Below are 27,476 nucleotides of genomic sequence, written 5' to 3' on the forward strand. Positions count from 1 at the left end.
ATCTAGAGTGCTTCACCACGATTCCATATGGAATAATATTGCATATATTGAATCTGAAATTCAGTGGTATTCCCCTTTAACACAGTATGAAAAATTGTGAGGGTGAGTGTGCCGGAGGGACATATTCATGGAGATTATTTCCATTAAATGTCAAACACACTTCACATTCAATGACAAGGTTTAGCATACATTCTATTTTGACGAGCTGTCCCAAGGACGCACATGACAGAACAGATTATGTTCCAGAAAAGACACATTTGGAAATCATTTTCTCATATGCAGAGCCTGTTAGCATGAGTAGAAATGGCTTATATATACACTTTTGTTGAAATACCAAAGTCATTTGAGTACAGAATAAGGACATTGTAAAATTCCATCATCAACCAATCAAGGACCATTTTACAACAGCTCCATGACTTTCTCAATTCTAGGTTGTTTTTTTTTTGCATCTGTTTTTAAGCTGTTTCTCTGGCCAAACAGCAAAGCCTTCTTAACCCAATGACAGGGATAAAAACCAAAGTTGTAAAATGGAAACTTTTTATTTTCAAAAAAGCAACAGATTACACAGTTAACTTTCAGCAAATGCAATCCTAACTGAAACTGTACTCACATTCGGGACTTCAAAAAATGAAAGGACTCACATACTTACACACAATCTATCTATAATATACAAAAAAGAATACATAATAAATATTAAAATGGCCACAAGAGAAAAAAAGTAAGTCATCGAAAACAATCAGTTGAGAGCAAATGTAGGGAAAGTAGAAACAAGACAGTGTGCCTTAAATGTATTTTTTTGTCTTTTTTTTTTGTACATTTTTTACAAATTGTGCAAGATTTCATACTAAGGCTCTGGTCTTGAAGTGACTGTTGTCTGATCCACGCAGCACACACACACTCTGAAACGCACTCACACGCGCACACACACACGCGCACTCCCTGTGCTCTGAGCACTCTGTGGGGTGTAGCAAACCGTTGCAGAATAAAAATGGGCTGCTCAGTGTTATGGCCTGTGATGCTCATGGGAGTGGACCAGCTTTTAAAAATGGACATGCACTTCACATTGATGTGAAAAAGAAACATAAAAATCCCCTTTCTTCTTAAAAAAAAATTACTTTTCCAGAAGTGAATGTTATAACAAAAAAAAACTTAAAAAAAAGAAACCCAACAACCAAGGAAACATGACAATATCATAACCATTAAGGCAAGAACACCCGGAGTGGCATCAGCAATACTGTAACAATATGATAGTGTTTAGGTACATGGATATGATGAAACATTTAACTACTTCTTCAATGTCTTTTTTAAGCACAAGGTTGTTCTTAAAAGCAACTTCTTTTGAAAATCCAAACATCATTTCATCTTTTTTTTCCTCTTTTTTTCTGTAAAAGGTGATAAGAAAATAACAATGCCAGACACTAGAGACATATGCATCGTAAAACTACAAGAAAAATCATTTCTAGTTTTTGCAAGTTGCAACTTCAAAAACCACACATTGTAAATACCCACCATAAAGTCCCCCCACCCCACCCCGCCCCTTCCCCACCACCACTGCCCGGTAAATGAAAAAGATATCATTTACATTAAAACCATTTTATCCTTTTTGTGGTGGTGTATTCCAACAGTCACCAAGTTTTGCTTTTACTTACAGCGATTGTGTAGTCTGTTGCAAATTAAAGCATTCATTGTTTAGTTTGGGGGGGAAAAAAGAAAGGAAGAAGTTGTCCTAGCAATGCAACTGGCAACCAAAAAAAGCATCTTTACATCTTCTTTTTAGTGCAACTCTTAAAATGTAAAACATTTCCAGTGATTCCTTGAGAGGTATCATTTCTTTGTTTTTGTTCATTTTTCTTTATCGTTTCATTTTTATGCATGTCACACCTCACAGATTCATGAAAATATCCAAACAAAGAGTTTTTGTTTTCATTGTTTTGTCAATTCTTTTTCTCTTTTTTTTTTTTCTTTTTCAACTTTTTGCTTCTCTGCATTGGCATGGCCTTCCAACGTCTTGTTTACTAGAACATAAACACAGGAGGGGATCCAGACCTCCTGCGTATTCCCTTTCCCTTCAGCCTCCATGTTTGATACATTTCATGTTTAACCACCACGGCAGAGCCTTGTGTCTTGCCGTCCACCTTCTACCTCTGAAAAGAAGGGTTAGGTGAAGGAGGAACAGGAGGAAAAACTGGAGGATGAAGAGAAGAGAGATAGACGAGAGAGTGCGCTGTACAACGGGAACAAGCCCATATCAAGATCAATCAGGGAAATAGAGACATAGATGAGAAAAAAAAAACACAGCAAAACCTTCATATAACGCAGTAGGGTTCCCGTGGTAACCTGGATTTTCTGCAGTAGAGGAGGGTGGTGCTGAAGCAGCGCCGGAGCTCCCTGTTGGAAAAGATGCAGATGAAAGGATTGACTCCGGCCTGGGCGAAGCTCATCCACACAGCCGCCGTCAGGTAGCCCCCAGGGACCACTGGGCCCCTTGCAAACACCCGCCAGTAGCAGGCTACCAGATAGGGCCCCCAAAGCGCCAGGAAGAAAAACGTCATGATGTAGAACATCCTACTAATCCTCTTCTCTGTTTTGAATTCATCCAACACCAAAAGACGCCTGCGACCCGCGGCGTTGCTGTTCTGCCGGATTCCCAGCAACGTAGGTGGAGTGGGGCCTCGACCAAACCCAGCCAGCCAGTTTGCCGCCGCCTGTCCACTTGCTCCTGGCCCATGGAAGGTCCAGTTCTGGCTGACTGCAGGAACGAACTGGACGGGTTTCATTTTTCGGCGGTCATGGACGAAGAATATGAGCTTGAGGTAAACGAGCTGTGTGGCGAGGAGGATGAGTGCCAGCAGGAGCATGAATCCCAATGAATCATTTGCCCTGAAGGAACGGTGCTGGAACGTGCACTGGTCCTCCTCCCGGATAAAAGAGTACGTCCCTACGTCCAGCACCGGCGGGAATGCCATTGCCACCGACAATGTCCAAACCATGCAGATGACGGCCAAACAGGTCCAGAAGGTCAGCCTTTTAGTGTAGAAACGGTGATGTGCGATGGCAAGGTAGCGTGTGACGCTAACGCAGAATAGCATAAATGCCGTATGGAAACAGGAGAGCACACCCAGAAAGGCAATTACTTTGCAGGTCAGTGTCCCATATGTCCAAGCAGATCCATTTTTGACCGAGGTGAAAACGAAGGGGAAGCAGATGGCGGAGCGCAGGATATCTGATGCGCACAAATCCAACAGGAAATAGTAGGGTGCTCGATGCAAGCTCTTGTCTTTGACAAGCAGGATGGAGATCAGGAGGTTTCCAACCACACCGACTCCAATGATAAAACCCAGAGAGGTCAGTTTGAGGAACGTGGCGAGAGGAGAGACATTCTGCAAGATGGTGTGGTCCCCTGCATGGCTATAGTTCGCCATAGATGGAGGAGGGATCATAAAGATAGCGGAATAGCTTCAGCCAAGTATCATGATCTAGAGGTGGCAGGGGGAGGCGTTAGATCCATTTGGCGGTGTGCTTTGAAGAGGTTTCCAGACGTACAGGCGACCTCTCCTCTAAGGCATCCTTTGTTCCTTTGTCTCATCACACCTAAAGAAAAAAAATCCCTGAAAAACATTATCCACCCATCAGCATTCAGTGCTGAACAACAGCTGCATTGTTTTCAACTGCACTTACACAATGTAGAAGTAATAAGCAATAATTTCTCTTCGCCTGACATTTATTAAATTATTAATCTTACATTTTTTAAATTGGGACTGGCACAGTGCAGAGCTCTGCCTTAGCTTATGAATACTTTGTCTGGAGACAGACAGTAAGACAGAGAGACAGACGGACAGGCAGACAGACGGCGATGGATCTTGATTAGACTTAAGCATTAATCTGTTACAGCGTGTTTAGTCTTTAGGTGGCTTCGGAATTTCCCCAAACATAAAGCACCATTAGAGCACAAAGCACCAAACCCCATTAAGAAACGACGCTATTTTACCTTAAAATGAAACACGGCACAAACCATCAGCAAACAAAGATTTTTTTTTTTGGACATTTCTAACGCAAAGTGAGACACTGGAAGAAATGCAGTGCAAACATAAGCTCTCCTCGATCACACCCTACACCCTGCAGAACAGAGGACGGCTCTCAGAAGCGGTGGATGCCTCGGATAAACTCACCTCGCCTTCATACAAAACCGACGGAGGGCGCATACATATTAAAGCATCCGTATTTTTGTCTGATGAAAGGTTAACAGGATTACAGCTCTCACGTTGATAAGCAGTGTTCTCATTAAGGGCGATTATTGAGCCAGCTTCCATTTTCCAGATCCTCTTTTATATTAGTAATTAGGAGGAAGAGTTGAGTGGATATAATGTGTAACACTGCCTCTTAAACGGCATTTCGACATTATTTTTTTTTTCGTGTCAATGCGCGGGTGTGAATATCAGACTGAACAAGGATGGTTAGAAGTGACAATAACAAGCCTGCTGGTGATACAATCATGGGATGTTGTACTCGATTGCTATTTGTATTCATCGGAAATTATGTTTTGCCTGTGGTAGTATCTGACTTCATGTATGTTGTGTCTACTTACGCGTTTGAATGCGTCCTCCGATTGTCAGTCGAGTGTTTTACGCGCGTCTGAATCAGATAGATTTCCGAGGAAAAAAAAAAAAGAATACAAAAAAAAAACAGCACCACCGTTATTCTATATCCAGATTTGCTGGATAAAGCATAATGTTGTGGCAGATCCGTATACGTCCATTAGAATATTATTCCCAAGTCTCCGCTATGAAATGCCCAGAATCGCAGCCACCACACAAGACAAGGCCAAAAAAAGAAGGAGATCGAGAAAGAGAGGGAGACAGACACACAGCCGATCAAAAGAACAATTAAAATCCTACCTGTTGATAATCCTAATTTGTATCACTCCTTAAGGTTATTTACATTGCACTCGTCTGGTTTTTGCTTTTAGAAAAAGCCTGATTTGTTGCCTGCCCCCTTTTTCCTCCACGGTGAATATCCTCCAGTAAATGGAGCTCAGTGCGCATGCGCCCTGCATCCCTATTTGTGATCCAAGACGCGTCTTGTCTCTTGTTGCAGCAGCAGCAGCAGCTCCCTCTCTCTCACGGTAACATCTGCCTAAAGGGGACCGCTGCTGGCCGGTAACGCGTTACAGCAGCACGTGCCGTTTCCCCTGGAAACGCCGAATGTAACAGATTACTTTTTTTTCCACTTGAGTTAGACCTATTAAGACACATTTGTCATTCTTCTTGCTGTTGCAGATTGATTCAGTTCTACTGTTTTACAAGTTTGAAAATAATTTATAAAAGCTACTTAAATAATGCAAAAACTAAATGGGGTTTGGTCTAGGCAGAAATTGTCTTTTTTAAAAGTGTTTTTTTTTTTAAGTTAATGGTGTCCTTATCTGTTTTAATTCTTATAAAGACACCACAAACACGCTACAGCTTTTATTTCCCTAGCTCTGTGTACTTTTCAAAGTGCTCATACATGTTTCACTCAGCAGAAATGTTAACCATTATGTACAAAGCAAAGGGTTAAATCAGGCAGCCTGGTTCACCTCAAGGTAGAATGACTTCCCCTGTACTGTATATACATAATTGACAAGCACTTTGCGAACTGTTGTTCATTCTGCCCAGATGGCATGATAAATTCATTGGATCTGATTTCTCAGCCATGTATGAAGAGCTGTGATGTCATGTGCAGTGTAACAAGTGAACAATGATTCAGCCACATGCACACACGCTGAGCAACCGCCTGACCCGGGCTATTAAACATCAATAAATGATGATCATGCGTGTAGAAAAAGTGTCACAACTGTGTGCCAACTTCAACTGTGAAAATTTGTATGTCTTGTGAAAAAAAAAGATAACAGTTTTGCTGTCCACCAGCCACTCAAGTTCTGAATCATTTTTGCAAAATGTCCTTGTATTTTTTAATTAACATCCATGTACCTGGGCAGCCTTTTGGTATAACATCATCCAAAGGTCAAATAACAGAAATGAAGCTGTTTTGTTTTCTAAACGAGAGCCTGAGTATTACTTTTTTTTAATGTATTATATCTTCTCATGTGGTGAAAAGTTAAATATCTTTACTCAAATAGATTATAAGTAACATTTTCAGATTGTGCTTTACTTGATTTCAATGAACATTCCATTTACATCTGCTCATTTGCACTACATTTTTCACCCATTTGTGAAAATGACCCCTTACAAAAAAGGAACGTCTACTTGAGTCTGTTTTTGTATGTTTCAGATCACTATGCATTATTTCAGACCTTCCAAAGAGACAGTTCCTCTTTAGACCTCTGGGATTTTGTCAACCTCACACACAAAGCTGTTAGTACTCATATTGATGAAAACTTTAAACATTACCTATAAGAGAAGCAGATTCATATTTTGAGACTGACCTAAGTCCTACAAGGTTAATTTAAGAACATTTCTATGACAGTCTGCCTTGTAATAAATACCTTCAAAAGAATTGAGTTAATGGAAATTGTCATCATGGTGTGAGCGCACTCTTGAACAGCAGATTATTCATATGGTGTATACCAGGAGTTGTGAAGATCATCAGAATACTCAATTTATTATTCACAAAGACATTTCGTCACACAAGCTCCAATCTCTCTCTTGTGAACTCTTTGACATTTTGTGCTTCAATGGAAACATTGCAGACGTGAACACAGGAGGAAATCACATGATTCACCCCAAGGATAGACAATATGAACTGCAATGGAAGCGTCCTTGTAGGAGATTATTTTAGCAGATGTTTTTAAGATAAAAAGGCAACAGCGTTTGGTTTTTAATCTCAGCAGTACAGCGGAAAAACTGGACTTCCTGGTTGTTTTCTTCCACCACACGTGCGCCCGTCGACACTTGGCGCACTAGTTCCAATAAGGCACGTTTCTTATCAGCAGCTTCGACACAAACAGTGTGTCAGAAAGCCCATAAAATATCCGTGAGAGGAATACATGCGCTGGATGACATCAGGACAGTCCAGGATCATGATCCTGTGAGTCTCTCTCTCTCAGAACGTGTCGTTCCGCCTCCGCGCGTACCAGCCGAGGAAGGCGCAGAAACCCACCATGGTGAGGATGGTGCCCAGGATCAGGGCTAAGGCGTCCCCGGAGTCGTAAGCCTCCGCCGGTGAGACAAGACAAAGAATCAACAGTCCAGAGATCGCTGCAGCGGGTTTAGGAGCCATGTTGAGCTAATATTCGGCTGTTGCTGTTGACTTTCAGGAAGCTGGAGCGCCTGCGTCAGAGGAAGATTGACTTCCTGGTTCGCCCAGCCAATGGGAGAGCTGTTGTATGACGACCAGCACCTCTTGCCTTTCTCTTAAAGATAGATTCACTTCATATTTCAGCAAGAATTTCTCCTGTATCACCGAAGTATTTGGATAATCAAGCTGTTACTTTAACCATTTTTGTTTTTTTCAAATTAAAATGAGTTCTGGGATTTAAAGAGTCATTATTGTAGAGTTAGTTGATTTTTGGCAGTGCTACACTTATAAAGTTGACAGTCCGTTAATGTATCTGCCCCTCTTATCACTTGTTTAGCCTACATCTGTTAGGCTCATCAATAGCTGTTGTCTCAAGCTTCTTTGAGCAAATGCATGTTGACATGCAGAGGCTGTTAAATGTGACTCCTGATGTCCTGCAACATGTTGAAATGACTTTTAATCAGCCGTGTTGCAGCAACGAAATTCCCCAACATCTCCTCTCATGACTCAATTTGTTTAGCCCAAAGGGCCTACATCTCTGTGTATGTGTGCTCTCCTGTATGGGACACTTTGCTTGTAATTTAATTATAGTGCACAACCCAAAAGTAAAATATTGACCTTGTAAGGCTGCCATGCCTCTGTACCTATTGCTACTGGCAAGGAGATGAATAGGTACGCTTATGGCTTCCTCATCATACACTCACTCTCTCTCTCTCTTTCTCTCTCTCTCTCTCTCTCGCACCTGCTGTCTGTTTGGCAATTTGTCTCACACTAGAGTTTTGGAGCCTTGTCTGATCTCAGTGGTTGCATTTGGCAGACCACATGCCCTGTACAAGCCTCTCGAAGAGCTCCTCATTTAGAACATAACTCATTTGAAACAGCAGGATCTACATACAGTGGTAATTATACACAGTGGCAGAAGCAGCACTAAGCCTGGATCATGGTGGTGTTGGTCATAGAATATCCATTAATGAGAGTGTTTGTCTAACAGACCAGGACAGTGACATTAATCTTCACTCCTTGTGTGTTCTGAGTAATAATTTTCTATTTATCACCCAAAGTAAGGCTTTATCTCTACATTTGCAGCATAAATTCAAATGACCAAAAAAGGACTCATCTGTACAGCATGTATACATAAAAAAACACGGTATTTTCCAGACTTGATCACATTAAAGTACAATTTTAATTCATTTCACTTATTGTGTAGAAAAAAAAAAAAGAAATTGATGAAAAAGTTTTGTTTTAAGATTAATTTTTTCAAAAAGGAGGACATCTTCTGTGGACACACAAGTTCATTAATGAAACATTTCTTACTATTAACAGAACATCTTGCGCTCGGCATGTTAATGAAAAATATTTTGTCAAAAACCAGTGCCCCAGTTTGGCACCCCCCCCCCCCCAGTCCAAACATTTAGTACTCCCGCTGGTGGAATGCTGCTAGCTGTAGCATATTTATGAACATTTGTAAAAAGATTTACAGTTTCTTTTACCGATAAATCAAAAAAGCAATAAGGAATTTATGACACTTCCTTTATAGTGTACAACTCAATGCGCTGTTTAGTCTTTATTTCTGTCTGGCCATTGAATTTCCCTCGGGATCAATAAAGTATCTAAGCATTTGATTGATTTCAGGAGTTTTATTAGCACCTCCTAGTGGTTGTTTTGTTACAACAGGAAGTAGCTTGTTTATACAGGAAGATTTATACAGGTGGCAGCTCTTTTTTCCCATTCTTGTATTACACATGGGTGGCAGGCAGAATTTAAATTCTAGGGCAGTTAAGTGACATGATGATACACACTCTTGTATAGTATGCACCTTTAAGCTCTTTGCGATCTGCCAAAAAATCCCAGAGAAGAAGAATAAGAACCTAAACGCGGCCATTTTCTCCCACTGTATAAAGCATGCGTCTCATCTACTACCATCCTACTGTCTAGGCTTGTAAAAAGCATCATCTGTAAGTTTTCTATGTTATGTTAACTGATATTTATATATAAATAATATATCATATTTGTGTGGAAAATGCTTGCCAACTGTGTTATTGGTAAAATGAACAGGTACAAATCACACAGGCTAACAAGGTACTTAGCCTCACTTGTGAGCAAAAGCACAGAGTCCCACTTGATATTGGTTTCCCTCGTTTCATGAACTTGTGAGTTAACACCACCTTCTACACCTTGGTCTTTGTTACCCCATGATTTAGATAATGACAAAGTTATTTAGAGTCGTTCAATCATTGGCATCAACGGCTCATTGCAGCAGCTAACACAAATGTTTGCCCACTGCTTGCCAATGACCTGTGTTGCGATGCTATGATAAATTAATGTGATAACAAGTTACCGAACAGGTTTTTCACCAAATCTTCAAATAACTAACTTTGTCTTTATGAAACAACATTTCACACCCTCTGGAAAAAGCCGTTTTTTATTAATGATGAATTTGGCAGAACGTGTACACAAGTCAAAACAAACCCCAATGATAATTCTAGAGTTTATGTAAAAATCTATTTTTATTTCAGTTTGAGTCAAAGTTTTTGTGAGGTTTCTTTTCAAGTGAGTCCCTTTTATTTTTTATTTTTTTTACTCTTGAGTTTTATAGACATTTCTTCCTCTCAGTTGAGTGAAAGTGTGAATGGCTGCCAGGAATTGCCTGTATACCTGGCAGGGAACACTCTCTATATAAAAGTCCACCTTCACCTGAGATGTTGTGCCTGTGTGAATTGGTATGACGTGTTTGTGGATTTATTATCTCAGAGAGTGCAAGTTGAATGAAACACATTTTAATTCTGTTTTATATATTTTGAACATCAGTGGAATCAACACTGTTTTCATCACTAAGTGCTGAAGTTTTTTCTTTAGTATATTATTATTTGGACCTTGGACACTGTACAGTATGTGTCCTTTAAATATTTACACGTCAGATTAAATTAAAAAGCTAGTTTTCAGAGACCTTGGTATTGTAAGCAGTCATTCTCAATTACTTCCCACAACAGTGTAGACACGGTGAGTTCAACCTTTACCAACGAGCACAAAGCATCTCTCCCTGAAGATTAATTATGTTCTGAAATTGGTTTCTCAGAAAACACTGAAAAGCTGACCCTTTAAAGCAACTGCTGCTTTTGTAGTGTGTCAGTGCACCATCTATAATGAATTGTAATGTGAGGGACATGACAAATGGATTGTCTTGCGTCTTTTGTGGCATGGTGAGAGATGTTGAAATACTTAAAGAGGGCCTGAATCAACACCGGAAGAGCGAAATGGCAGCTGAATTCTGTGTAACATGGTGCCAAATCACAGTGACACACATGCTGATGGACATTGGATAGGTTGGATTAAACACATCACAAGCCTACAAAAAGATAAATGATGCAGTTTAATTAGCCATTCATATCGGAAGGGGAGCGGGAGTGTGAGGGCGGATGCTTGATAATCACACATTGAGTGTTACACTGACAGTTGTATAATGCTGTAAAGGGTAATCAATTCAGGCTTGCATTCTTAGCTTTGTGTTTTTCAGAGACTTGAAATTGGCCCAAGATAATCTGACAGTGAATATTTAGTCACCTTTTATGTGAATGTAATGTTATGCTCACGTAGTATAAAATGGACCATTTTGGTTAATTCAGGTGATATTTGTTAGAATGCTGGTGATCAGATAATCTCACTCAGTGTAGATCACAGGTGATGTAATGAGGGACTATGTAAAATGTGTTGTTTGTCTTTTTATTTGTGGAATTTGACCATTGTTAAACTGAGTGTCAGTTACCAAGAAGCACTAGTAGTTAATTTTTCAATCTGTTGTTGAGGCATTTTACACAGGTTAAATAACGCACAAACAGGATCGTATGGACATGCCCTAATAGAGAGATTTCAGGGCTAGAGGCTGCACATGAAAGAGCAACTAGTGGGTCAAAGACTTGCTCAAAAAGGTACTTCTGCAATATTCAGAAAGTTAACTACCAGCTACCAGACAATTTCCAGATTTGGTCCACATCTAAACTTGACCCTCCGATTCCCAACCCAAGTCCCTCATGACTGCGGTCTATATACTAAAATGAACAGAGCTGCAAAGTTTTCGATATTTCACCAGCCAACATACAATCCGATTGCAGCTGTCTAACTTAGCGAGGTCAACTGGAAGAAGGTCCAATTTCAACTAGCTGAAAGGGGGCTTGTTGCCACTTACTGTAGCGGAGTCAGACATGCATCCATCAGTAAATCGATTCTCCCTAGGTGCATATAGATTGAGATAAGGACAGCAGTCCAATTGATGGCCAAATCAAGCTATAACAGCAGCTCAACTGTGCAGGTAAATATACAAAATGTGCAAATTGCCAATGATGATTTTTCTTTCTTCAATTATGGATTTATTGTGTTTTGGAGAACTGTTCAAATGGTTTCATTTCATCAGCATCTCTTTTACTGATGAAACTCTCCAAACCAAAATAAATGGATGCCTTTGGAGGAGATGGAAAACAGCACAGTACTTGTTCACTCGAAGTGATCATATTTTCTTCAGCAACACATTAATGTGTACCCTATGTCAAACATGGCCGACAGCTGAGTACATCACACATATTCATCGCATGTGTGCACATGCATATGCATGGGAGATTGATAGCTCATCACACTTCCTGTCATGGTGTAAATGTCACCTCCGCAGTTCGAAATGATGAACGCAATCATCTGGTTGGTTCATCATAGGCAGGCTTCATTTCCATGGACGTCTTTGTGCAACACACGCATAGAGACGCACAAACACACAGGCACTACTATCAAAATGAAACGTGGTGTCATTGTCAGAAGACAAAGAGAGCCAGATGAACAATATTGTGTTCTCTTGGATGATGTTTGATGCTGTTTAGATACACATTCGTGTGGAAATAAACTTACTGTATTGCCTTAATTACCAGAGTTAAATCAACAAATCAGTGCCAATTATTAATAAATATAATGCTTACCCTCACTAGCCTAGCATGTATACTAAAAGCGTGAAAATTAAAACTTTGAGTCTCAATTAGTGGACTCACAAAAACATGGAAAAAAAAACTAAAGGAATCCTGACTATGTTAATCCCTTAAAGTTCAAAGGGTTTGTTTTAAATGTGAACTTCCAGCAAAATTATACTCTGAAACACAGGCAATTGAAATCTAATACACAAAGTTCTACACGCACACACACACACACACACACACACACACACACACACACACACACACACACACACACACACACACACACACACACACACACACACACACACACACAGCAGTGAACCTCTCACTACTTCTGAAGGTGAGATATTGAGTCAACACAGCACTGTAGAATCAGAGTATAAAAGCTCCCCATACCTGAGCTTAATCAAAGCCAATCAGTTACACACACACACCTCACTGCAGTGAGTTGATTCTCTCACGAAAACAGTGAGTGACCTCACATGTACACTCAGCTTAGATACGCTGAACTAATTTTCTTACTGGCCAAAGTACCAAATATGAACAGAAAACACCTGATCAAGTCACTTCATCTAGCCAAATCAGTTTTTCAGTGTGCAATTATCTTCTTCAAATATTTTTTATTATTTTCTTTTATTTGGACTCTTGCTTGTTACATCCCCATTTTATTAAACTCTGGTTGTGCATTTTGAGGCTGAACTGGATTTGTCACAGTAATATGTCCAAACAGACAATCATGATCTAAAACATGTGTTAGTGTCAGCAGGTCTGAAGTAACATATTAAAGATACCAGAGGCTGAAAAATGTGGCACAAATCCTACATTTTTACATGTAAACTGAGGGTTTGGTCTTATGTATTTGCATCATAAACCCATTTAGCCAGATCCAATTCAAATATGTTTAGCCATTTAGGGCCCCATTTGGAAAAATCCAAGGGCAACAACGTTGAAGATCGGAATGACCAGTGTGGTTGTGTTGGTCACTCACGTGCAGCATGCCCAAGCTGATCCCACAAGTGCTGTCAATTAGGTGCCAAAAAAAAGCTACTTGTACCTGTAGGAATGTTATTGACTTCTTGCTGACCTGTGCAGACCTTAAAGATGACATATGATACCCTTTTTCCACCTTCTCTAACAGTCCCCTGTGGTCTTAATGAAACATCTGTGCTGTGCTTTGGTCAAAATATAACATGAATCAAGCCCCAGAGGAGGTTTGTGACCCTGTATAAACCAGCTCTCTGAGAATGCTCCGTTTCGGTGTGTGTCTCTTTAAATGCAATGAGCCCCCCGCCTGAGTTTTCCCGGTAGAAATCACTCCTTCGCTACGGAGAATAAATTGGCGGACCTGCGCAAAAGTTTTGTTTTAGGCTGGGGTTGGAGATCATGGGTGGAGATACCAGGGGAGGGGAGGGTATTTTATTTACCAGAATCCCACTGTGATGTCACAAGGAGAGCAAATTTGAAACAGAGTATTTTTCTCTGTGTTGTATGACTTATGCAGACCACAAACAAAGGACTGGATGGGTTTATTTCACATTTTGTGGGTCTGTAGACACTCAGGTTGCCCAAATATGTTCAAAAACACTGTCAAAGTGGATTTTTCATAATATCTCCCCTTTAAATTCTATTCAATTGAAGATTACCATGGCTTTTTGGATTTCAACTGTGTTCAGCGGCAGTGAAAGGCCTCAGAAGAGCGTTTTGACACCAGGTGATGGCAAAGGAGGAAAAAATAAATGAATATGGCTAATAAGCTGCACAAAGAAATGATACAGCCCAGTGAAAGAGACTAATAACCTTTGATTAAAAGATCCAAGAGATTTCTGAAGGCCTTGATCTGCAATAAATGTCGCAAAATTGATATATATAAATACATTCTGAGTGTTTGATCATATTCTCTATTTCTGCTGTTGTGCCTGTGTCATACAGCGTCTGGAGCTGGACACCCTCCCCATCTGTTCTCTCATGCATCATGTCAATTCACTGCCGTAAACAACCCTTTTAAGTGACCTATTTATCCGGGCCAATTCTGCTGGCTCACTCCCCCAATTACTTTTTCCATTGGAATGCCCATTGTGGACCACTTCACATTCGTTTACACTTAAATCGATACTTCTGCAGAAGCAGAAAGCACTTTCATGTGCAAGACCTCTCAGTAGCACCTCTCATGGCAGCACAAACATGTTATGTAAGATAAGGTTTTTGCAGGGAGAATGCATAACTGTACATGTGCAATTCTCAACCGGCAGACAGGAAAGCACTTTGTTTCTTTCCCTTTTTTTTTTTTGGTGTTTTAATGAAGCTTTTTCAAAACATTTGGTAGAAACATGCATCTTGATGTCTGCCAGACAAGACAGAAGACTGTCTGCATCCGTATGATACGTCTTTATGTGTTCATAATAATATGCACTCTTCTGAGTGCAGCCACCCAGGCTGAAGAATGCTCCAGGACGTCAGTTCCATTTACTTATGAAGTTGTACCAGTGCATTTTCTGCAATTGAGCCGTCAGCGGCTGTCAGTCAGGGGAAATTAACGAGTCTGCTGATTGCACTGCTGGTAATTACAGAGTGCAGCTGGAGCACTGCTGTGTCAAGCCTGGGAGATATTTAAAGCTTACGTCTGTCCTTTCTCCCAACAGCCAGGTCAAGTAATGCTCTGCAGAGGATCAGCTGAGGCTCTTACTGACTGCAGCGGATATGTTTAACCAACAGGAACAGCTAGTGGTAAGAGACATGATGCCGACAAAGAAAGTCACAGGTTCATTCCCTACATTGGCCACAAAAGACTCTAACTTTTACCTGCTTTCCCTATACAAGTCACTCTTGGTCTTCAGCTTACAATACAATTATTGAGAAAATTCAGTGTCATGCTTTTAGGAATGCTGAAGCATGATTATTTCATACTGGCATGGGAAGCTTGGGTGTAAGGAAACGGGCTAAGTGCCTATAAGAGAGGAATACACATACATTGAGTGATAAATTCTGTTTTCTTATTCAGTCAATAGGATACTTTATCATGCTATGCATTCTTTGTGGAAAAAATTAGATCACATGGTGTTCACAACCATGAACAGAGCAAAATCCTGATGCACAGTGTAGCGTAACTGTAAGGAAGTTAACAAAGACTAGTGAAAAACTAAGCTTTGACATGGACTGGCTAAAGTTTAACTGTCCTCACAGCAGTCTATAAAACAGTGAGTAGTAAATGACACTGTCACTTAGCTTCCACTGTGGCTTTTAACAGGGCTTCCTGGCAGAGAGCGGACACAAGGGGACAATGTAACCTGTCCCCAGCTGGTTCATTTATTAATCCACACATGACTTTTATACAGTCCAGACACACTCTGCAAATACACTGTCCATAGGCTTGTGTTTATACAATGAATTGTATCTTAAGATGGGAAAGTGGCTACACACGCATATTATATTGCTTCTCAATCTATCTTGTTGACATTGACAAAATTGTCAGATTAGACACCAGACGTCATGTCAAACATTGGTTTTAATGTTCAACAAATGCATATATAGTTTAATATTTGATACAAATTTAACAGATATTGAGATGTATCTTAAATATCTGCAGAAAGACAAAAAGAAATAACAAAAGTACATTTTTTTGATTCCAAGTTTCAATGTGAGTATGCACCAACTGTATATTCAACGGACGGTGTGCCTTGGCCTCCTCCCACTGAACAGGATGAAGCCAACATATCCCTGTGATTGGTGTTTTTTATATTGCAGATTTGAAGCTAGAGTCCGTGCAGTAGGTATCGGTTGGAGTTAACAACAGTAATATAATAAAATGTATCTCTGATGGCATGAGAAGTTATTGCACATTGCATCCCTATTGAACCTATTGCAACATCATGTTTATAGTAATGATTGATCCATGGGTTATTCTTGCATAAGCAAAATAGAAGTAGCAGCAAAGATACTTTTGAATGTCAAAGCAGCTTAGTGGTTATTGCATCTTGCATATATTGCACTTGAAGAAAACCATGCTTATGGACACATACAGTTACTGTATGCAGAATGAAAAGTGATTACAAAGATATATCGTCCAAAGCGATGCATTACAACACACAATGAATAGAAAATAGAGGCAGAGGATCTCGTCTTTAAATACAGAGTAAATCAATTCATACTCAAATTCCTCAAAAACAAGCCAAATGCTCCATTTTTTTTATCCTAAAACGTACGTAAAAAAGTTTACATTTTATTCATGCCCTGTTTTGGACACATCATGAGGCCATGGTCGTTTGCTGGTGGAACACCTGATCTTGCAGCATCCACCATGATCAACATTTTTGGGCAGGATAAATATTCAGAAAGGAGTATTTGATCACCTGACCAGCTCTAAATCCCCTCTATGCCTCTAGCCAGAAATCAGCGGTGCTCACTTCACATCATAATGTCAGTGAGCAGGCATGTGTGTGTGTTGACCCTATTTCAGCAAGTCAGTCTGACTCAGAAAATGTGTGCAAGCTACATTAAAGTAGCATGATGGGAAAGCAATAAGCCCCCCCCCCCCCCCCCCCCCCCTCTTTTCAGCAAAGACAACTTCATACAACACAAAGCTTGATCTCACTGCTTGGAACGTATGCGCCTCAGGCAGCTCTCGATTTGTCCTTTAAGAGTGTATTCAGAATAAAAGAGGAGTGAATCATTCAATTCAAATTGCAAATCAGAACATCATTTGCATCTATAGTCTCTTTATAAAACTTCTGCTTCTTTTTATCTCTGCTTTTTAAGGTAGGATCCTAACCTTCCCCTCCCACATACCCTTTCAAGCAAACAAAAAAAAAAGGAATGCAGTTTGACTACCCACAATCTAAATGGCATGTTAACAAATCTATGGTGAGATGCAATGTAAAAACTGCACCTTACAGATTGTCCCTTTTAAGCTAATAGTCTTTGTAGAAAAGGTGAATGTATTGTGTATGTTCTTATATGCTTATACTGTGGTGACTCAGTAGCACATGTATTAGTCATAGCTCTCAAAGCAACATTTGTCAGACACTCACTGGTCACAATTTGGTAAACAACCTGATAAAGGAACAAAAATAAACATTTTACGCTCCCATCACAGCCTGCACCAGCACTCGGACAATGTGCCACTGATTACAGGAATAAAACTCACTTCAGCAGTCGCATTGTGTGCTTGTTTACAGGCAGATGACACACAGGCTCTCCATGCACAGCAGTCAGTTCATTTTTCGATCCCATAAAGAGAATGCACAAGTGTGATATCCCACAGACCTTTTCTTTTAGAATGGTCTTCCAAAGAATAGCAGCCATACTGTGTTATTTCTGGCTCTAACTTTCAGGAAAAACTTAAAATTGCCTGGAAGTCAAACTTTCCTTGAATATCATTATTCCACTTGAATCTGTGCTATAACAAATGTTCTTCAAATGCTAGTTACTAATTGTCTCTTAGCAGAAAGAGACATGCAATAAATAATAATGCACTGGCACAGAAAATTAGAGTTCACAGAATGGTTTGGAAAAGACAATTTAGAAAAAAAAAAACAACCACACAAAGCAAATGCATCCATTGTTTCAAATCCATCTTAATCATTTCTAATCAATCAATATCTAATAAGTTCTCAAATCAGGATGTATCTGTTTGTAGGTATACAAAAGACAATATAATTAAAGGAGAAATGTGTAACACTGACACGTAGCATTTAAAATTGATATTACTTTGGAGAAAGCTGTCTCCCCTCATAGAGATGTTGCCATGTCATGGACACGGAAGCTTCAGTGTTTAGCCAGCTCTGCATCAGTCTCAAAACCTTCCTGCTCTCTAATATCTCTCCAAGCATCTCCAATGTTTTTGTCGAGTTTTAACACGTTTCTGGTTGTACAATAACATTTCAGGTCAGGGAGAATCATTTATCTGAAGGAGTTCGCTTGCAGGCTTCCATCGCTGCAACACCTTTTGGTTAGCTGGCAAACTGATGGGCGTGCAAAACGTCTGTATGGGGGGAAAAAGAAAAACAAAGCATTCCAGACCGAAACTTAGGAGGAGGACATACTGGCTGCTGCATTGTTGATAGAGAAACCAGCACTTCAACATAGCATGTTTCGTTAAGATCTGATGATATAGTCAGGTCATTTTACGATTTAATTCAGTTGATATCTTGCGTATTGGTCCTTTTAAACATTATGCAATTGGAGGAGGTGGAAAAAAAATTCAAAATTTTCTAACAGCAGAATTTTCAAGACTCATTTCACAGCAGTTACTAACCAAACACTCATGCCTTTCTTGGGAAGAGAGCCATTGGCTCAGGGTCACTGCTTCAGCTAAGCTAAAAAACCTCTCATCCAGGGGCGTAGTGTTACATAATTCTTTCTTCATCCGGCCTCACATTGGCCGCTCAGCTAGCTGTCTGTGTCTGCATTTTGTGTTTGGGTGTGTGTGTGCGTGGCTCGTGTGTCGACTGAGGCCACATAAGGTTGCCTTGGATGATGCCTGGAACACAGAAGGAGCGAGGTGATGACCGGGATTTCATGACATAATCCTATCAACCTCTTCCTAACAGCAGGGGTTATATCTCTGTGGAGACTAATATTTTAAAACAGCCCCATATGAAGCTGCACTATTTGTTTCCCTCCCCTTTCTTTCTCATCTTAATTAATTTCCACATGCCGGCTGCTGTGCCTTCATTTGTATGGTTCTGTCTTCCCTGCCTGCGAGAAATATTTATAGCGCAACAGAATAATGGCTTTTGCTTTGCTTTGTCTGGTTTGTTTGTAAGCACTTTTGCTCCAATCTATAAAAACATGATTTTGCACAAAGGGCATACAAAGATTTTTTGCAGAGTCCTGGCATTGATTGGAGATGCAATCTGCCTCTGAAAACCTTCGGGCCAATTTCTTTACACTTCTTTCTTGAGTAACAAACAATGCAAAACAACAAGCCGGAATAGTGGAATAATATATTTTAACAATGCCTTGCAGGAGAAAACAGCTTGTGGACTGAAATGAAGACGACTACATTAACCTAATTTTAAATTAAAGGGCCGTAACAAAACAACCGATGTCGCCCTTGCTGTATATTTTTATGGCTGCAGTGAAACCAATATTATCACTTGTCTGCAATGACTTCTCAGTCAAATAACAGTGAGCTGCATGTGAGGTCTAAAATTTGTCTGCTGTGATTAAAATTGAATGCAAACCTTTTTGAACGTTGTCGAGCTTGGGTGAATTATTCAGACAAACAGCATTATCACATAAGTCATTATAAAGCCTAAATGCCTGCAACCTTTTGATGGTAAATGTTATGTAAAATTACAAAGCAGGCACATATTCACAGAGTGGCTTTTCCCTTCCAAGAGTCAACCAATGTACATAGAATAACGAAACCGTCATGCTTTTCACATGTTTGGTGCTGGACTCGTGTGTCAGGCGAAATAAACCCAGAGAACATCCTTAGCCAACAGCTGTTGACCTCGCGTTCGACCTGGGACACTTGTGCGAAAACCTCTGGCACTATGCCGAGTCAGCGCACACACGTCCATGTTTTGCACTCTTCTTACAGCGTGGAGTAGATATATCAGCCTGACTGAACGTTGCTGAGGCCCAGAGGAGTACATGCACTCAGGCATGCACACGCACACAAATACAGAGGTAGATAGCAGCAGTAGGACACAACCTTGAAAAAGCTCTGCTCCCCGGGGGGTTTTCCCTGAATGGCCTGTTTGCAAGAGCAGAACAATCCACTCGTTCCCTCCATCTTTTCATCCCTCCCACTATCCTATCCTCACAGCTATCAAGGGAAAAAAAGAGAGTGAAACCTTGATTCATGGGGCGGAAGCTCAGCGGACAGATGTTATCCTGGGACACAACACTAGCACCTTTTTTTTCTACCAACATTTTACCATGTTAATACAGCAGCCATGTTTCTCTAATGTTCCTCTCGTGTGTCAAGGTGTTTTTGTGATTCTGGGTTTCAGCTTTATAAATGAAGGGAATATAAATAAACATCATCTGCCTTGTGCTTGATTACTACTGTGAAGACAATCTGGAGGAACATTTTGCTATACTTGAAGTTTAAAAAAAAATATGTAGCATTGATCAGGTAGTGTAACAAAATGGTCCGTTCCATTTACCTTGGAACTCGGATCTCAGAGCTGGTAGAGATCCCAGTTAACCGTGTTCCAGTTGCAAGTTGGACAAGCAAAATGAACGCCTCCAGGAGTTCTTGTGTTTTGTTAGCTAATACCTGACGATAACAACACACTATGTGATAGTTTGCGTGCGAAAATAACATGAAACCCGTCCACTGATGGAACTTGCACGATACTTTCAGTGTAATTTATTTTATTACCCAAAAAGAGGACTAAGCTGCCGATAAAACACAATAGCGTACAGCTTAAACATTTCTGTTGATGCACGTAGCAGCCATGTTGGATTATAACTCAGACTACTGAAAATGCTGAGTACAGCATCACTGCAGAGCATCTTGACTTTTTTGTCCTGTATGCCTCAATAATGACTGTGAATGCGAACGACTGTGAGGTGGATTTATGGTGCCTCTGTAACTTTGTAAGATGCTGACGCCCACCGGCAAAGCTATCTTCACTCCATTCACATTCCATAAGCTTCTTTGAAACAGGTTCATCTCAAAAAGTCATGTGAGGTTATCTCCACCGAAGGTACAATCCCAGCCATAATGAGGCTGAAGCACTGAGCAGAATAATAAGGGCAGGAATGCTAAGCTGTGTGCCCTCAGTTGACAGCAAAGCAGCTCTTGCTCCTAACATTCGCCATGTTAAGTGATGTCTTGCTTGTGAAGCTTGCGGTCCTCATATGTTGCGGTAATCGAGGGGAGATTAGAGAGCTGGATATGAGATAGAAGCAGTGTTAAGGTGAATACAATTTCAGTACATAATATAGGAAACATACTGTAAGCCATTTCTGGGTTTGCTCTGCAAGCTTTCGTTTTGCCCACAGGTTTTTTTTTTTCTGTTTTACCTTTTCGCCACTGTCATGTTGATTTAGAGCGCATTCATGCTTCAGTTGTATTGGACAAAGGCAGAATGAATGCCCCCCCCCCCTCTAGTGGGGAGCTGTGATTTGTTCTCTCTCTCTCTATCTGTACTTGTTCTCTTTGTCTGTTGCCGGCTAGGTTCTGTCCTTGGCTCAACCTGCCCCCTAAACGAGTATACATTTGCATGCATTAGGGCTCTCCCGTGGCTTGCCTTCCACCCGCTGTGCCGTCGAGTCTGATTAATGATCCGAGTGTGCCACTTCTCACAGCAGCCCAGCAGACCGCCTGCCTGCTCTCACATCAAACATCCAAAAGCAGTAAAATGTAGAATTTATTCGCAACAAGAACAGCAACAGCGGAAAAAAACCAAAAACATATGCACCCATAGACGCATGCATTTTTACAATATTTAAAGTTATGTACATGCGTTCTTTTGGGGTTATCCAGGATCTTACAATCGCTGGCTTCCTCCAGTTGTTAAGAGAGAAAATGTAATGAATAAATACCTCTTGTAAGAATAAGCACACTCTCTGGGCTGTATTCTCAAGGTTCAGCTTTCTTTTGTTGATTAAAAAATAACATTGCACAGTGAAGCACAGGTTTTAGCCTCCACAACACAATTGATGTAAAAACTGAATTTCTTTCAGAAAGAAGTTTTTGACTGTCATCTCCTTTGCCCTTCACAAAATGAACACAATCCCCATTGATATAGGTTTGAGTCTGAATCAACGGAGGAAGCGAAAGCCCATCTGAAAATCATTATATGTGACTGGTCACAGAATATTGAGTGACAAAATACTTTGGTAGCATTTAGCATTCATATGTGATGTTATCTCAGATGACCCTATTTGTAACCAAAGCTGTACATCTGCTGGATAACGATGACTAGCATTAGCTCCTGCCATGTTAACCCATGGGTTAAACTCCCTACAATGCCAATCAACACCCAAAGCCAAAAAAATAGATCATATGCAGCCTGAAGTAATACCTGGCTGCAAAAAATATACTGCTGTCAATAATCATCTGTGGAAGACGCCCATGCAATAACGCTCACGCTATTGCATGGTATAGTGCAAAGAAGCCAATATTGAAATTTAACAGATTGCAGTTCAATGTTAAACAGTGAGATCTTTAGCCTACGCCCCGTCAAAAGGGCTGTGTCATCATTATTTACCAATCACGCGTTATTTAGACACTTTACAAAAAGAGAAGGTTTAGACTGTAGTACTCTTTGTTATATTAGTGACAAAGACCCAACATTAATCCACAATGGGCACAGCTCTTGGCAACAATTAGCAAAGTAACAGTGGCAATAAAAAAAAAAACTGTCTTTTTACAGGAAGAAACCTTGAGCAGAACCTGACTCATGTTGGACAGCTTTGATTCCTTGCAAATCAGTAATAAGGACGTGGAGAACTTTACCTGTAAGGTTGCCAGTGAAACCAGATGATCATGCAGCATAAGGAAGTATGAAAGGCTCAAGCATGAAGGAGAACTCCATGCCTCTATGATCATTTATTAAAAAAAAGTAATGCATTGAGCATTAAGCTCTTTGAATCAGGATACTTATCATAGAGGCAGGATGCAGCTTGAGGAAGGAGGGGTGGCGTCTGTCCAACAGAGTACTGGACCAATGTGCCATGAAGCAGCTTAAAAGAGTATAATGACCTTTTACCCATATTTATGTTTTTGGTTTTTTTTAAATACATTGAAGAATTTTTTTCTTGTTACAAGATAATTCTAATTTAATAGTCACCAAGAATATAAAGGGTTCTGTCCATCATTTAGAACCGTTAATTGCACAACATTACGATCTTATAATTGAATTTTGAGGCTAATAGGGCCTTGAATGTAATTGTTTATAAAGATAATTATTTTAAAAAATCTCTCCACAGACGTGACATTCATCATATAATGTGTGTAATCTGCCTTATTAAGCATGCCTGTGTGTATTCCAGCATGGGTATATGCCTTGTTTGCAGCTGCATGGCTGAATCCTGACAAATTGACCAACTTCAGCTGTCTTTCACTGCTGTGTTTATTGGCCATTTGACATTTATTCTAGGGCAGAGGAGAGGAGGATAGAGGGGAAGAGGAGAGGAGAGAGAGCGAGAGAGAGAGGAAAGAGAGGGAGGGCGATTGGAAGGAAGGTTGGGGGTAGCCGTGGAAACCCTCCGTGCGTCGGCCTGTGCGTGAGCTGCCATTGGCGGAGCGTTCGCTGCGTTCCTGCTGAGGATTGCATCGTCTGGTGCATGGAAGAAAGACACCTCTCACGTTCTCTTTCTCCTTTTCTCTCTCTCTTTCTCTCCCTCCCTCCCTCTTTTTTTTCTCGCTCTGAGTCAAGCTGCCTCCCACAAGCGATGCAGAGGCTTGCTTGTTCAAATGGAATCCCCACCCCACCCCACCCTACCCCCTCCCCTGTTTTCAAAAGGAGGGCAGAGAGGAAGAGAGGACAAGTACGTGAGGGAGGGAGATGATATGAAAACAGAAGACATTTATCTTTTTCTATTTTTTTTCCCCTCTCATCACTTGCCAGTCTGCGGCTGTTTCCTAGATTTGTTTATGGAGGTAAATGAGTGTTCTGTTAGTGTCACTACCACAGCGGTCACATTTCATTTCCCCTGTGTTTACATACAGTACACTCAGCGTGCTATGCTTGCATTCAATCTCAGCCATATGCAGATTCTGCCTGCTAAGCTTGGACTCAATTGAACCCTTTGTAATGGTGGAAAAAGCAGATACACACGTATGTGTGTTTGGTTTTTGATGGATTAGCTTGTTAAAAAACAAATAACAAACAAACAGTCCCTTCTGCTACATAATAACATGAAAAATGTTGTCATTGGGATTTTAGGTCAAACAGACTAACATATACTTTCTAACCACCTTTATTTGTGAGGATGTAGTCTTGCACTATTTCTGTCACTGTTTTAAAACACCAAAACTGAAAAAAGAAGCTTAACATGAAATAAATTTGTCACCTTAATCCGACACTTTATTTATTTATTTTTTAGATGGTGACTGTAAATGTTACACAACGTTGTCATGGAAATAGGCAAAGGTACAAAGTGCATGAGCCTCTGTAAGTGATCTGTTACCATGGCAAAGGCCTCTTTCAGCCAAGGATTTCAGCGGCAGTCGTGCTAATCATTAAGCACTCTGAAGTGCTCAAAAAAAAAATCCCCATGTTGCAGAATAATCACCAAGATCTTTCTCTCATCCGTTTCTTGTTCTTTGATATGAACCTGCTAATCCATCATATTTTCTATCAAAGACACTTGTGATCAAAGGATAATTAGAATGACACATCCTACAAGACCTTACGCTCTTATCATTATCTAATTATCAGGAAGGGATGAAAACACGAGGTGTTTGTGGAACAGATGAAAGGGAACCTGAGGTCTTTGTTGATTCTGATGCAAGGCAGACTGTGTTATGTGATCTGGACAAGTTTGTGTGAAGTGTAAGAGTATCGCAGGTGTTGGGCAGAGTTAGGGGAAAAAATACAAAAGTAATGCGAAGCAGAACGAAAACAAAAATATGTAGGAAACATATCAATGTGTGAAATGTAGTTGTTTTTTCGAGTACTTGTGTGCAATTCACAGACGCAGGGGCAGAGAGCAACAAAGCCAGCAGCGTGAAAAAAAAGAGAAGGAAATAAGGCAGGACTGGAAGAAAGCAGGAACAAAAAAAAAAAAAAAAAAAAGGAAGTGTGTGAAATTTTCAAGCATCTCTTTTTCTATCGATTCAATGCAAAGACAGTAGCCATGGCAACACGGCAGTCTCTCTGTAGGCTGATTTCACTCGCCGCCCCCTCTCACTTCTGCTCACCGACAAGGTATACAGGCACCCACCTCCGACGCTGCTGAGCAATTATTATATGTTTGATTTGATCCAGTGTTGACGTGCGGGCTAAGTTGCTTTTCATTTTTTAAATATACTGCCCTTTTATTTTTTTTTATTAATGGCACCTGTTACCGGCCTTTGAGCAAGAGGAAGAGTTCAGGAAAGGTTACGAGGAACCGAAGTTAGATTCGGCCCTGTCTGTGTGTTTGCATTTTTTTTTGTATGTGTAAGTGAGGAAGATGGAGTGTGTGTAAGGGTAGAGAAAGAAAGGAAGGGGTGTCAGAAAGAGAGAGATTGGATAGGCAGTTATTCACATAAGCTGACAGCAGCAGGCTGAGGTGCTGCATCCTCTCGCCTGTCACTCAAACTAAAAATCAATTGGTGTAAAAAGCAATGAGGGAAACTGCTGCCTGCTCTCACCTTCTCCATCTGACTCTCTCTTACTAACTCACAGCCCAATATGTACACACACACCCATATTCTAGAAATCCCCTTCCTCTCCCTCTTACTGTACAGTCACATAATAACAGTATGCCACCCATACACCAGCCGTGAAGCAAGTGAACCGCAGCAGGCCTGTCTTCACATCTCGCTCCTTGATAGCGCCGAAAGAGCGAGAGGGTTAAAGAGAGACAAGTCAGAGAGAGAACTACTGTACATTTCAGAGAGAGGAAGACGCATACCGATAGTCTGCAGATTGGCGAGTGCACGTGAGTTCATGCACTTTAAGGATTGAGGTAGTTGCCCCTCTTGAACCTAATTTTGGCTTTCAGAGAGGCTGGATCAGTTTTAAGGGGGGATTTTCATGAAAGACATTTCAACACATGATCTTAATCATCCCCAGCAAAGTGGTTCACAAGTCAAACCTGCCCTTGGAACACGTGTTGCGATAGTAACTAACGGGTTATAGAAGCAAAACTTGTGTCCTACACCATATTAATATTAGTGGCAACTAGAAGCTGACATTTCAGGAATCCCACGGTTGGCGTGCCATAACAGTGACTTTACAGTGACTGGTGAAGGGAAGAGATCGTGGAAGAATGGATCAAACATGTGACGTTTATAGGCGATGCGTGTTTGTGTCCCATGTGTGAACCAAAAGTCGATGTAAACAGCTATTTTAGCAGACATGCTTGCAAGTTCCCTTCTAAAGTGATGACACTGCATCAAATACGTCAGATAACTTCCCTTACTAAGGAAACTTAGTAAGGCGCAATAACTAAACCTGTACAAATGTACATTTTACAAAGTTTTAATTTTATAACAACTTGCTCTTCCATGTAGCAGCCAGAACTTTGGTGTATTGTAAAACAGCATAAAAACTAATCCACAATCCTATCAATCATTCTCAAAACTAGTGTTGGACCTGTTTTATTAACCAGACTCAAAGATGATTTCGGTTACACGGGGATTGTTCTGAGGTAGGGTGAATAGAGATCACTGTGTGAGATGAACAATTCTTAAATGCGCTAAAAAAAAAAAAAAAGAAAGAATAATTGAGTTACATGAGTTTGTGGCTTCTCTGTGTTTATTGGAGCACATAGCAGAGTGCGGCTTTTATCTTGCCTGTGTGCAATTTTTAAAATGGATTCATCTTCACAGAAACTAAAAACACACGCTTCCACAACATCCAATGAACTTTGATGAACTGCAAATGCTGCAGCGGAGAAATTGCTTTTTTCAGGGAATATTATTTTGAGGAAAACAGAGACTGTATTATCTATTGGGCTATTATAGGACACCATATTATCTTTATGTGCTTTGAAAGTGTGCTTCAACATCTTTCATAGACCACACACACACACACACACACACAGGGTGATTATATAGAAATGCCCTCTCCTATCGCCTTGTAAACTCTGGAGGCAAATAGATTGTTAGCAGATCTCATGCAGTATTCTCACTATGTGGCAGAATGTGAGTGCATAAAACAGAGAAGCACATACACTCGTGTATGCTGTGTGAGTGATCTCCCATTGGGAGTCCTGCAGAGAGAGCATTAATCAGACCCAGGGGTGTCTGGGTTCAGACAGGACCTACTACAAGGCATGTGTGCGCATGTGTGTGTTTGTGTGTGTGTGATGAGGAGTAGAGGGCAGTGTTAAGATGACTGCTTTTGACAGACATCCCATGAGCAGAGGAAACACAGCAAGAGAAGCAACATAAGAATGGACAAGCGTCAACTGGATACTGGAACAGTTATATGAGGGGGCAATGTCGCAACATGTTTGTATAATGTGAAGGCAAAATGTTTCTGTGAAGGGAGAAACTTACTTTGACGTTGTTTTTAATAGTCCGAAGCAGGAACTTTTGTCAGGAACTTTTGGTCTGTGTCCATGTTGGCGCCCCCTGTGGACATAGTGGTACATCTTCTTGCTGATCTCGTGCGCTTACATTCCTGGGCCCGTATTCACAAACATACTGAGAATCCTCTCAGAGAGCTCCTAACT

The 27,476-nt window shown here is 40.6% G+C and overlaps 1 protein-coding gene across 4 annotated transcripts; it reads right to left on the reverse strand.

Moving 5' to 3' along the window:
* Positions 1-520: 520 nt before the first annotated feature.
* Positions 521-7,043, reverse strand: gpr85 (G protein-coupled receptor 85). Of its 4 annotated transcripts, none has more exons than XM_020654741.3 (2): positions 4,896-7,043; positions 521-3,591 (listed from the first exon to the last, which is right to left on the reverse strand). In XM_020654741.3, the coding sequence occupies exon 2, from the start codon at positions 3,438-3,440 to the stop codon at positions 2,307-2,309; it is 1,134 nt and encodes a 377-aa protein (XP_020510397.1). In that variant the 5' UTR covers positions 3,441-3,591; positions 4,896-7,043; the 3' UTR covers positions 521-2,306. The 4 variants fall into 4 exon arrangements, with proteins under 4 accessions (XP_020510397.1, XP_020510395.1, XP_065807500.1 ...); XM_020654739.3 differs by having other exon boundaries at positions 521-3,608; XM_065951428.1 differs by having other exon boundaries at positions 4,586-7,043.
* Between the last annotated feature and the right edge of the window lie 20,433 nt (positions 7,044-27,476).

This window comes from Labrus bergylta, chromosome 23, assembly GCF_963930695.1.
Source record: "Labrus bergylta chromosome 23, fLabBer1.1, whole genome shotgun sequence".
Classification (NCBI taxonomy): domain Eukaryota; kingdom Metazoa; phylum Chordata; class Actinopteri; order Labriformes; family Labridae; genus Labrus; species Labrus bergylta.

Coding starts and splice junctions, on each gene's coding strand:
- gpr85 (XM_020654741.3), bottom strand. CDS start 3,440: ATGATCCCTCCTCCATCTATGGCGAACTATAGCCATGCAGGGGACCAC.